The following is a 12,316-nucleotide window of genomic DNA, read 5'->3' as shown; positions in this document are numbered from 1 at the left end:
AACGCCCATTGTTGCTCAGGTGAGCGATGTGGCCCCATGGGCCTCTTGTTGGTAGTTCTCGATAAATTTCACTCCCCCTGGCTGCAATGGTCCTTGAAATAAAAAGTTTTAAAATTTTGACTTATACAAGCTTTATATTTGATAACCTGTAAAGTTCAAAGTCCATTATGAATGTCCTTAAGGCTCAAGAACGAACAGGACACATGCAGTCAAAGTTCAACCCTTATGAGCTACTGCTCTCAAGACAGTCATCGCGTTTATGAGTAAAATATTCAGACTGCAAGATTCCTTCAATTTGTAAATATATTGTGAATCATTTTAAGAAAGACCATGACAAGGATTTTTGAAGAAGTTAAGTTGATATATTTTTTTTTAATTTGAGATTAAACATTGCATGTTCTTCTAAAAAATTTTAAGACGGGGAAACTACTCAAATCAAAGACAATATGAAACATTGTGTAGGTACGTCAGAATGCTTATTTTTTCCCTTGTTCTTTGCCATTATTACTACACGTCTACACTTTGCAGTGCTTCAGATCTCAATAATTTGTTCTTGTACAATGCTCACAATTGTTTCCAAATGTCGCGGAAAAGTAAAAATTACGCAACTGCACCAGAAAAATATGACTAATGTTATGAAATAGAGAACAGCTAATTGTGAATTTAAAGCTCCAAAGGAATCGCAAAGTAAAAAATCTCTCCATGTCTCTCAAAAAAATAATATTAATTTGTCTTGTCCCATGTTGTGAGCATCAATATGTGTTTTCCGTGTTCTCCATTAACAAAAAGGTTTAATTGCATTAGTTACAGATGTTTTCAGAGAAAGTAAGCTTGCTAAAATGCATATGTGGAGTTTACTTGAAGTTGATTCATTAGAAAAAGTCAGAGTTTTATAGTAGATTCCTGTGTATGTGTTGTGTTAGGATTGTAATATTAATATTTTTTTTATGGTGTTAGCCACTGTAAGAATTTTCAGAAATATTTTTTGGAGAGTGCAAATAAAATTCTGCACTCAAAACAATTTGCCTTGATCTCTTAAAGAATTTCTCAGCTGTATTTCTTTGTCATTAACTTCTTCAAATAGAAGAGCAATGTGGTTTACATTGTATTTGATGACTGTTATCATTCATGTATACATAAAGTGTCTGTATTAATTGTAATTAACAATGTTTTAGCAGCTCTTAAAAAATTTGATTCTATCCACACATTTTTGTTTTGTTTCATTTTTGAACCATCAGACCAAAAATCAATGGGGAGGGATAAATTTAATAACTGACAGCTTGTTATGGTAGAACTATTGATTTTTTTTTACAAAGACATCTCTTTCTTTTTAATCAGTTTTCAAAATCACATCAAACATCTGTTGTAACTAATAATACATTCAAACAGGAGACAGCACAGTATTATACAAATAAATTTCATATTGATTTTTATCAAAATCCGAAACCTTCGGGGTAAATGAAGATGGAACGCTCTGTGGATCTGCATAATGATGTAAACAATAACATGAAGAGTTCATTGTAGGGGGAGAGGTAGATTAATGGAATAGCCCAGCAGCAGCAGCTGTATCTTTCATGTTTCACACTTCAGCGATTCTCTCTCCCTTCTCGGCCTTTTCTCCAATTAATGACCTGAAGTTAAACTTCATGTCCGGAAATATAGTTTTTTGGGGGGAGAATTACCTTTGTGTGTGTGTGTGATGTTTAACACAGCTGTTGTTAATAAACTGTTACTAAATAAATGACAAGGATTTTACATGTCTCTTCAAAACTTATTTTCCTGAGTGTGCTATAATTTCAAGACTGTCTTGTATGTTAAAAGGTAAGACTCTTTTAGTCATATTACATGTTAAACAATAGTAGGATATGTTTGGATTTTTGCTCCTTCTGACAAATCTAAGCATATAAATTCAGAATTACAAGTAAATTGTGTATACCCACAAGTTCAAATTGTCTAACATGATTAAGAGTAGGTGATTGAAACAGTGTGACTTGTAAACTCAAGATTTGCTATCTTTGTGCTGAAAGTTGTACGGATTCTGATGCTCACACCAGTCAAGAGGGCCATAAAGCTGTTATCTTGTCGTTTGGAGTTATCTTCAGCATCTAAGCTTTAACAAGATTTTAGAAATAGGGGAAGTTGTATAGTACCCAGAAACTTTATATGTCAACCACTTGCTTTAATTACCTTAAAAATTTGCTTTATTACAAATAACGATCAAATTGTGATTCAAAAGGCTGGACCATTGTTTGGAAAGCGTCATCATAAGGAGAGATCATGGAATAAAAAAATTGATTAGGTCTTATTAATATGATGTTCAATTTGTTCAAGCTGTGACAAACATGTCCCTCGTGATTTCAAAAGAAAACAAAGGGAACAAGTTCACAGGTCCTGGTCCTCCGCAGACAACCACTACAAAGGTCATGACCTCAATATTGCCAGCCTTGCTCTGAGCAAGCTGCCGTTTGGAATATTGACGTTTTCACGGTTTTCTCTAAAAGTGATGCAGAATGGCTCTAAAGATGTCTGCTGCTTGTCTGGCAGAGGCCAATTACAAACAGACAGGGAATTGTCAACTCCCAACTGTGACACTGCTAGAAGTACCAGGTCTCTGCCATCACAGTTTACTGAACTTTTGGGATCTACAAATTTGGTTGTTTGGAAAGGATGCAATATGGCAAAGTTTATCACAAATACTGTGTCTGCTACTTTCAGAGTTCAATAGTTTAGGTCTCTCCAGGTTCATTTAGGTATTTGAGTTTTGATAAGATATATGCCAAAGGAATATTAAAATGTTGTTGGAAGTATAAATTAAGGTAAGGGTTAGAATCTTCTGGAAGTCTTAAATTGACCAAACAACATTTAAGAAGTGAAGAGAAAGATGTTGCAAGCAGAGGGAAGTGATTTGGGCTTGACTTTGTTCTTTTTGAGCATGTTTACGGAACACATTATTATTAACACGTGCCAGGTGCTAAGGATTCAGAACTCGTAGCTCCTGGATAGAGCAGTTTATATACAGTGAAAACTTGCCTCTGTTTAATATGCTACTTGTGGAGTTTATTTCTTTACATAATTATGATGATAGTGGTTCAAAAGTTTATATAGCTTAAGTTGTAAAATACCTGCTGACTTTTAAATTTTGATTTCATAAGATTTTATTGTCTGCACTGGTGAACAATGAATGCATGGACATATTGTATCATTGAATAGGAAAAAAGGTTGAATGATATAATTCATGGTTTTGAACAAGGTTTCTGTACTTAGGCTTTAGCATTAATGGGATTTTTCTTATCTGCCATTTATTTGAAAGGTCATCAACTTCTTAGCCCTTGAAGTTTCTTGAACAGAATGTTTTCCTTCTTTAAATTCTTCCAGATTGTACAAGATGACATTTATCATCTCATTTCTTCAACCACTGACAGGACTTTGTCATCAGCACCCTGACAAATGTTAAAGGTTGCCCCTGGTAATCTCTGTTGAGTGAGGGGCACTTGACTTTCAGGGCGGGGGAGAATGCTGGGAAATTTGTAGGATCAGAGTAGATTATAGCGGCTGCAGTGTTCTAAATGATTAAAAGTGGGTGACTATTGCTGAAATGGTTTCAATTCCATTGATGTATTTCTAATATTGGGAATTTTTGAGGTTTTGCAAAATTTTGTCATAACATTGTAGTTGACCTTTGAAGACTTTTTTGTCAAAGAGGGAAATTGATGCAGTATAATTATCAAGTATGCAATAAGCAGTTATAATTATAACAGTTGGCATTTCTTCAAAGAACCTTTGCAGCTGCATAAGCGTTTCGTCTTATTGTCCAGAGCAAACTTAAATAATATATGGAAATGTATATTGATTTGATGTAAAAAGGTTCAAAAATAGATACAGGATTTTAGTAGAATGCAGTTTCCTTCCTGGATTCTGTGATTTTTCTGACCATCTGCCAACAGTCACATTAGTAGCTATGGTTTGATTTTTGAAAATTGATCATGTTAAGCTGCTGAAAGCATACATGCTGTTGCCGTTTTTTTAAGGTGATATATTCAGTATCATAATACATGTGACCTTGATGCAATACATGTGGTCTGAATGGCTATTGAAACCAGTATGTTAACACATGTACTGTTTGAAATTGAAGGCCTTATAATGTCTGAAGAATTGAGTTTGGTGCAATTGCCATTAAATCAATACATGAATGTGTCCAAAAAAACTTAGTCCAACTTATAGTTGAAGAATTAAGCACAATTTGTACTTAAAAGTCAGAAATAGTACATTGCTAGTGTCAGAGTTTTATACATTCTTGAATGTCTCAATATTAGAAATAATTTCCCTGTCGTATGTTAACTGCAAACTAAAATGTAAGACTCAATTTTTGGTATTTTGTAAATACATGTATTAATGTATTACAATCTCTCTCTCTCTCTCTCTCTCTCTCTCTCTCTCTCTCTCTCTCTCTCTCTCAATTTTAATAATTGTAGTGGAATGAAGAAAGCATGCTTGAAAACCACTCTTTCCTACTCTCTGTTTTTATAAAGATCTCCAATTTCTAATCAGTGTTTGGAAATCATAGATTTCTCTCTTTGATCAGTGCTGTCAGATGTAGTGTTATAATTTTCCTTGGAACCATTATGCAATTGCCGGTTACAAATCTTTTGATAGTAGCCCCTTGGAGTCACCCTCATTAAAGGCCTTGCTCTGATAAACAAATAAACCAATGAGTTCACCTCTCTTATCTCAGGGACCAGAGACCCAGTGGGGGTCATTTTGTCTCCCCAGGGACCCTCCCTCTAACTTCACACTAGCATGTTGTCTGATGCATGGGTCTTTGATCTCTCGAGCAAAAAAGAACACAACGGCCCCTTCAACAATAAAATATCATCAAATAGTAAATTTAATATCTTCCAGCAACATGCATCCCTTAATCAATTAGATCACCGGTTTGTATTCGGTTTGTATTCGGAAAAAAAAAAGAACGTTTCCATTGACTAACAGCTCAGACTGCATGAGGTCTTGAACACTTTCACACTTAGGAGGGTGTAGTGTAGTAGAAATTAAGTGCCTTTTGAGACCACCCCTCTGCCTTTTCTGCCTGCGGGGATTCTGATGCCTGCTGCTATACTTATACTGTTACAGAGTATCTGAGTGAGTGGATTTATGTACTCTTGTCCTGTGTCATATTCTTGTTGTTCAGGGAGTCGGTGTGTACTGTTTTTGTTATTGGATTGATCAATTCTCTGAGCAGGTATTTTTATCTTCATGCATGCTCAATTTTATTTATGATTTTCTTTTCAATAATTCAGATGATTTGACAGATTGTAAAATTTGTTTGCGTAAGGCTTAAATTAGAATCGGAAGCTTTTGTAGTATAACATAGGTAAATATGGAGAAAAAAAATACCACCGAATAAATATCTGTTGTTTTGGTTTCAATCATCCTTGATCATACATTTTAGAAACTGGACTGGTATAGCCTTAAAAGTTTGTCCATGCATGCAAAAGATTTTGTTTGTCCACTTTTCTGAAGAAGATACAAAATTGAATTAAATATTAATGTAATCAATATCAACTTTTACATTTCAAATACAAAAAAAAAAAGATTGTCGTCTAAGTAAAATATTATATTGTTGCACAACTTTTCATGATATTGGTGATTCATGTATCAACAATGGCAATTACACGTAATATGTTGCATGCTTCCTAGCTAACATTAACCTGCTATAATTGATGCCCAGGCTTGCGGTACCCAAAAAGTGACACGCTCACTCCACTGCTCCTAATTGACAAAGTTTGTAACATTGTCGATGGAATGCGAGATTTTGTTGTACGTTGCTTGTTAGGTTTGGCTCGGGGCGGCAAATTACCTGTAAATCGTGTTTTACGGAGGATGGGGGAAAAAAAAAATGATGTGAGTTATTGAAGCTTAAAAGAGCAGCTGCCTCTTAACATGCCTAAGAAGCTTTCTAACCATTCTAGCAGTGCAAAAGTCTTTAGCTTGTCCACATTTGATTATACTCCAGAGTATTTTCTTCTTGATTTAATGTGCAATTGGGAGCAGTTGGTTATATGTTTTTATCTCTTTGAAGTTTCCTGTGAATTGTTTTGCAGTCTGTGGTTACATTTTGAAAGCTTCTTTTTTCAAGTGTGTGAAAAGCATTCACCATAGTTGGAAGCAATGTCTCTAAAAATGGTTGCCCGATTTCTTACAGGAAACAATGGCTTGTAACATGAAAGGTACAATAAAAGATACAGTCTACTGGTCTCAAGATGTGTATTGCTGAATAATTGTTTCAGACGTCAAATACTATTCACAAGATTTCTCTTATTTGTGATTATCATCAGGCAAAAAAACTCTTAAAGCCATTGCATGATCTCGGGTCCTAAATCAGGGTGCTCCCAAAGCTACCTCTGATCCAGAAAGGAACTTTGGTACATTGTTTACGATTTGATTGCATGTGATCTGGTTAAGGCTTACAGGGTTTGGATTATATCGCATGCAATGGGGTTTACTTTAACTGCTATTTATCCCTTTTCTGACACCAGCGTTTTGTTGTGGGGACCGCAGTAGATCAGGTGGGGCCTTGGTGTTACTGACAGGTGCTTCAAAATACTGTCACCCTCGGTATTTTTTGTGAATGGATCCATTTCCAAAATGAGTGATAGGAATTAAATGGGATGTTTGCTCCAAGGTCATGTTGGTACAGAGTTGTATAGTGTTGGGTTTCCTGTTTTTCCTTCTTGTTTTTTTTTTTTTATGAAAATGACCTACAGCATTATTCCTTATTTTATAACCCAAGTGCTTATCAGTTGACAAGACATGCACTGAAAGATGGCTAAGATTTTTAAATTAATCTTAAAATCGAGATATATTACAGTACTGTAACATTTCTTACAGATATCTCTGTTTAAACAGTGGAAACCAAAGGTTTTCATTATCTGGATAAATGTAACCATAATGCTTATTACCGGATGGTGATGAGTAAACAAGACAGGATCTGACAGACATTGCTTACAATGTTACCCAAACAATCCCGACTGCATGGACATTGATTCGGAAGGCTTTGCTCCCATAACTCAACATCTGTAGGCCATTGCGGCATGATTTAGAACCTCAGTGTCCACTCAGCTGCAAAGGAGGATGGTCTGATGACAGCTAGCCAGGCACAGGAGACAACAGCTGTGTACAATGACCTAACAGGGACAGAGTCAGACGCTGGGTCGCTTGTTTTATTGTGATAGCTGCTCTTGTCTTGTTGGTGGGAGCCACTCGAGGGAATGATCTATGGTCCATTAAGCAATGAAGGGACATGAATATGCAGATGATGATTGCTGAGATTAATTATTCTTAATGATATTAAGAAAATTAGAAAGTGACCATGTCCATGGCTGCAACTTCTGTGCATGTTTTTATTGTCTTCATAATAAAGAAGACAGACATATGATTTATTCTCTTTTGAGAAGTGGAAAGGCATAGCCTACATGAACTAATAGAGAATTAAGCATAAGGTTATATGCATTGTCCACTTCAAAGCACTGCCTGCTTATTTTACGATATAATACTCGAAAAAATGAAAAAAATCTGATCTCGGGTATGTTGCACTCACTTTGTGGATCTCCTTTTGAAAACTGGAGAATGGTAACCAAGAGACCTAGCTAGTTTGTTGGGACAGTTGTGATTAAGACAACACACATTAGGGAGCATCTTTTATTAGAAATTCATTAGGTTTTGCTGTGCTCTACTGTAATTATTCCTGCATGAAGATGATGAGGAAATGCTTTCACATCTGCCAGATAGTTGGCACTTAATTAAGTCATACTTAGATTCTAGTCTGTTCACTCTGTGTCTTCTACCACAAAGAGTTATCCAGTCATTAGTAGGCGAGTTTTTTTTTTTTTTGCTCTTAAAAAGAAACAGTATTCACTCTTAGCCAAAGGGGGGCAGTGTGATTCACCATATTATTAAATTTGCAGTTATCATCTGCCAGACAAATATTGCGAGATAATGAGGGATTGTTTGTCTACAATTAAGAGAGAGATAGGTGCTGTTGAGTCTCTTCAGAGACCCATTGGTGTGTATGTCACAGCGACTCACCAGCCTGGAAGAGGCAGTAATTATTGCATTCAGGATCTAGATCAGTAGTGCAGCCCAGCCACACATCAAAGGGCTTCTTTGACCTAGTGCTGCATTTATGAATGATCTCGTGAAATCTGATAAGATGTGCTATGTGCAATTATGATTAATTTTGCTGATTTCTCCCCCAAAATTTTCAGGCTGAGCTGAAATGTGATGTGGACATGAGATGGTTTTCTCTTATTGTTAAAATGTTATTATATGAACAGTTAATGGGCATCTCCTTGCAATGAAATCATGAAAGAAGGGGGAAACGGGGGAGTTGACAATGTCCGCATCCCCCACACCTCTCTTCCCCCCACCCTCACACACATGCACATTTAAAGAGTTGCAAGATTAAATGTGCCCATGTTTTGAAAGTATAAATAGAGACATAAAATTTCATGATACATTGTTACAAAAATGCTGAAAATGTTTGATGGTAATCTATGACCAGTGTTTTGAACCACATTAAATCCAGGATTTCATGAGTTGATGGGTGTTGCTTCTCTTTGTTGCAAGATAATAGGTATTCAACTGCCATGATCCTTTGAAAGATAGGAAAAATAGCGAAATTGCATTTAAGGGAAACCTTACAATGGCTTATAATTGAAAAACCAATATCCATTGTCAATTAAGAGAAAAGAAATTAATAGCTTTCATGCTTAAAATTGCCTTATTAGTAAATTGGCTGCAAATCAGGATGTGCAAATGCGTCTCTCAATTATTCTCCTCCTCTTCATTACGGAACAATGGACACTTGTAATCAATTGGAGTTGTGCAAAAATTGGACAGAGGGAGAGAAAAAATTATTTAACGAAGCACCTGTTAAATAGGTGACTAAATTGTTTGCTGATCTCCATATAGATTGATTTTATGTCATTAGATTCACTCTCGGTCCAGTGAGTCATGATTTGAGAATCGTGTTGATTATCCAAGGGTCTGTGGGATAGACGCGGTTTCTCTCCTGTTCAATCATCAAAGTTATTGAATTATTAGGATCTACTCTAGCTGTAACTAGAGGATTCTGAGTTTTTGGGGATCGCAATATCTCCTCGTTGCAGAGCTTACTTTAGAGCGAGAAATGTCACATATGAGTCATAGGCGGGTTGTAAAAAGTTGACAAATATTGGTTTGATATTCTCTGGCGTAAGACATACGAATGTAATTTTGACTGCAGAGGTTTATGAACACTTTAATAATCAATGTATTATTAGCAGATATCATTTTCGTTTTATTTATGAAGTACCTGAAACCTAATTGTCCTCACAGAAAATTGATTTTCTTTTCTTTCTTTTTTTTTTTTTTTAATGGAATTTCTAATGAAAGTTTTTAAAAAATTCTGTTTCAATGAATTGAATGATATTGGATTCCAAATTTAATTCTTTATATGCCAGATTCTAAAAAAGATATTTTTTTAGGAACCTCATAATTTTTTAAATTGCACAATGATGTTTGCAAAATCGAACTTTATTGAGGAATTTTTGTCTTTATTTTTTGCAGGTAGATAACATTAACAAGTGCCTAGCATTCCTTGCAGGCTTAGGAGTCAACATAGAGGGACTTTGTGCTAAAGGTAAACTGTACATTTCAGTTACATCAGGCCATCCTGGAAATAAATTGTTAAGTTTTTTTTTTTTTTATCGTGGCCATGCACTGTTAATATTCAATTGAAAACAATATTTTTGCTCACTAAATTCTTAATCTTTTTTTAGCCATTGGTTCATTGATGTAATACAGTACATGTAATACTAATTTTAATTTTTATTTTGTTGTAATTAAAGATATGTAAAAGCTAGCTAGATTAAAACCTTTTGAATTATCATTTAAAACGTTATATAGCCCATTGCTCTCTCTTGTGGTTTAAGTTAATTGATATATTTTTTTAAATTCTTATTTAACCACAAAATATTATGAGAATTTTTTGTTTAATGATTCTTTCAGTGTTTATAGTTTCATGCAACCTGAACATGCATTCCATGGTAAAAATAAAATAAATTGATCTTTTGTGAAAAATATCATTCTCACGTTCAAATTTTGGTTTTTGTTAGGCAACTGGTTTTCCTCCTTGAGTAATATGCACTTGACTCTCTCTGGGAAAGTGTTGCGTTTTGTTGTTCAGTTTGTAAACATTTCAAGGGTTTCCTGTTTAACATTGAAAGGGGAAATAAGTTTTCCATGATCTACGCATAAGCATCGAGTAAGAGAAAATGCAAGTTCCATATAACACTTGCAGTTAAAAACCTATCCCTCTTGGATTCTCCAACCAGAAAAAACTAGGTATAATTGGAGCTAGTATTCGAAAGAAAAATCGTAAAGTGGTGCCTAGCTATACACTCAAAATGAAGTTTTAAAAGTATAAACGAAAATAGCAAAAACTCTCATGGAATCCTCTCACATTTGCAGATATCAAGGATGGGAATTTAAAATCCATATTAGGACTGTTCTATAGTTTGTCTCGCTACCAGCAGCAGCAGAAGGCGAAACTTCGACAGGGCCAGGAACACGCGCAAGCAAAGGCCCAGCCAGGGGAGAGCACTCCTGACAACCACCAACTCTCACAGCAGGGCAGAAACACACCCCAGCTCAATGGAGGCGAATCTCTATCCAGGTTAGTTGAAATTTTAGAAATGTTTTGTTTTGTCTTTGTAGTATAATTGCTAACAATAGCAGTGCAATGCCATTGTGTAACAATATAGACAATACTTGATTTCATTTTCAGAGTTTTTCTTATAATGATTTATTTATCAATTTGTCATGAAATGAGTACTGATGAATGTATGCAAAAGTTGACTTGAAGCATGCTCTGACATTACTTGATTTTTGAAATTGTAAATCATTTCAATATGTGATAATGTGATATAGATATTAGATATTGCTCTTTGAAACTTCATCATAACAAGAGGCTATTCCCAAGGTCAGGCTTTATGTTTGTAACATTCAAAAATGGACTTCAACCAGATTTAGCTGTGGTCAAGTAGTGGAAATAATCGGTCACCTGTCTGAAGGTCATCTCACCTGACCCCAGAGCATCATAAGTCCCTTGGACAATAGTAGAGGAGGTCCCCATAAATCCTCCACCCCGCTGTGCGTCTCTGATTCATGAATTAATATTTAATTGGTTTCCTGATTAATTCTTTAACCTATGTCCTGCTGCAAATTGTACTACTAATGGCTGTGTCAATCAAAGCTCTCTGACTCCATAGAGAAGGAATTCCCCTCTGTCACTGTCGTACTCATTAATGACCAAAAATTAATTCACTTGCAGCCTCTTGGTCGTGTCCCCATCTTTTTCTCTGTTTTTCACCCCAGAGAGTGTTATTCCATTGAGTTTTATGGCAGACGGTTTCTGACCCAGTGATCATTGAATTCCATCCAGTAATTTCTTTGTCTTGGAAAATCTGTGTTGCCTGTACTGTATAAATTTTAATGTGCTCTTAAAACAAGACAGTGCTAAGGATCATCATGTTTGCCATTGAATGTTATAACACTTAATGACTCAGTATATGAGCTATTGCTAATATGAGAAAGTGTGTGTGATTCAGTTGATTTGACCAGCATCATAGAAATATTACTGACCTTACTAGCAGGCATATCTGATTGCAAGATACAAGGAAATGATCTTATGAAAGATTGGGGCCAAACACCTTTTGGTTGTTGTGTCTGTTTTGAACCAACTTTCCCTTCCAACTGACGTCTCGTGTCAGCTTGTTCACTTCTGTGGCTCACTCGTTTGAAGCAAGACTGTTGAGGTAAGAAAAATGGATAAATCACGCTTTTTAATTTTTCTGGGTTCGTATCGCTCATAACCGCCTGTTTTAATAGATTTCTGAACAAGTTGTAGGACTTTTTGATTTTTGTTTGATCGAAAACTCTTACAAGTGTTGGAAACTCTTGTTTCGTTAGAACGATTTTCTTGCTTGAAGCAGTAAGTGGTTTCAGAAGACAGCCAGGGTAAAAATGTTTATTGTGTAACTAGAACAGGAAACAACAGAAGCAGGTGGAGTGAGAAGCAATGTTTCCTAAAGAGACCCTTTTGTTTACAAAAAAGCCAAAGAAAAGAGATAGTGTGTGTAATTGCATTCGTAACATAAGCCATCTCAACAAGTAGAGAGCCCAGAGAGTGCTTGCTTTGAATCCAGAAGAAAAAAAAAATTTTTTGAGCGGGGACACTGCACTTCTTTTTCCATTTCTGCACTAATTTTTTTCCATGGAG

The 12,316-nt window shown here is 35.5% G+C and overlaps 1 protein-coding gene across 12 annotated transcripts in view; it reads left to right on the top strand.

Moving 5' to 3' along the window:
- Positions 1-12,316, top strand: part of LOC128183218 (neuron navigator 2-like) — a 154,643-nt gene that overhangs the window by 73,095 nt on the left and 69,232 nt on the right. For all 12 annotated transcript variants that reach the window (XM_052852151.1, XM_052852152.1, XM_052852149.1 and 9 more), the window contains exons 4-5: positions 9,604-9,676; positions 10,507-10,711. In XM_052852151.1, coding sequence (XP_052708111.1) covers positions 9,604-9,676; positions 10,507-10,711 — 278 coding nt within the window. The remainder of the gene's footprint in view (positions 1-9,603; positions 9,677-10,506; positions 10,712-12,316) is intronic.

Source organism: Crassostrea angulata, chromosome 5 (assembly GCF_025612915.1).
Source record: "Crassostrea angulata isolate pt1a10 chromosome 5, ASM2561291v2, whole genome shotgun sequence".
NCBI lineage: Eukaryota > Metazoa > Mollusca > Bivalvia > Ostreida > Ostreidae > Magallana > Magallana angulata.
Note: the sequence above shows the minus strand (reverse complement) of the source record. Positions and strands in the feature narration are given on the sequence as shown.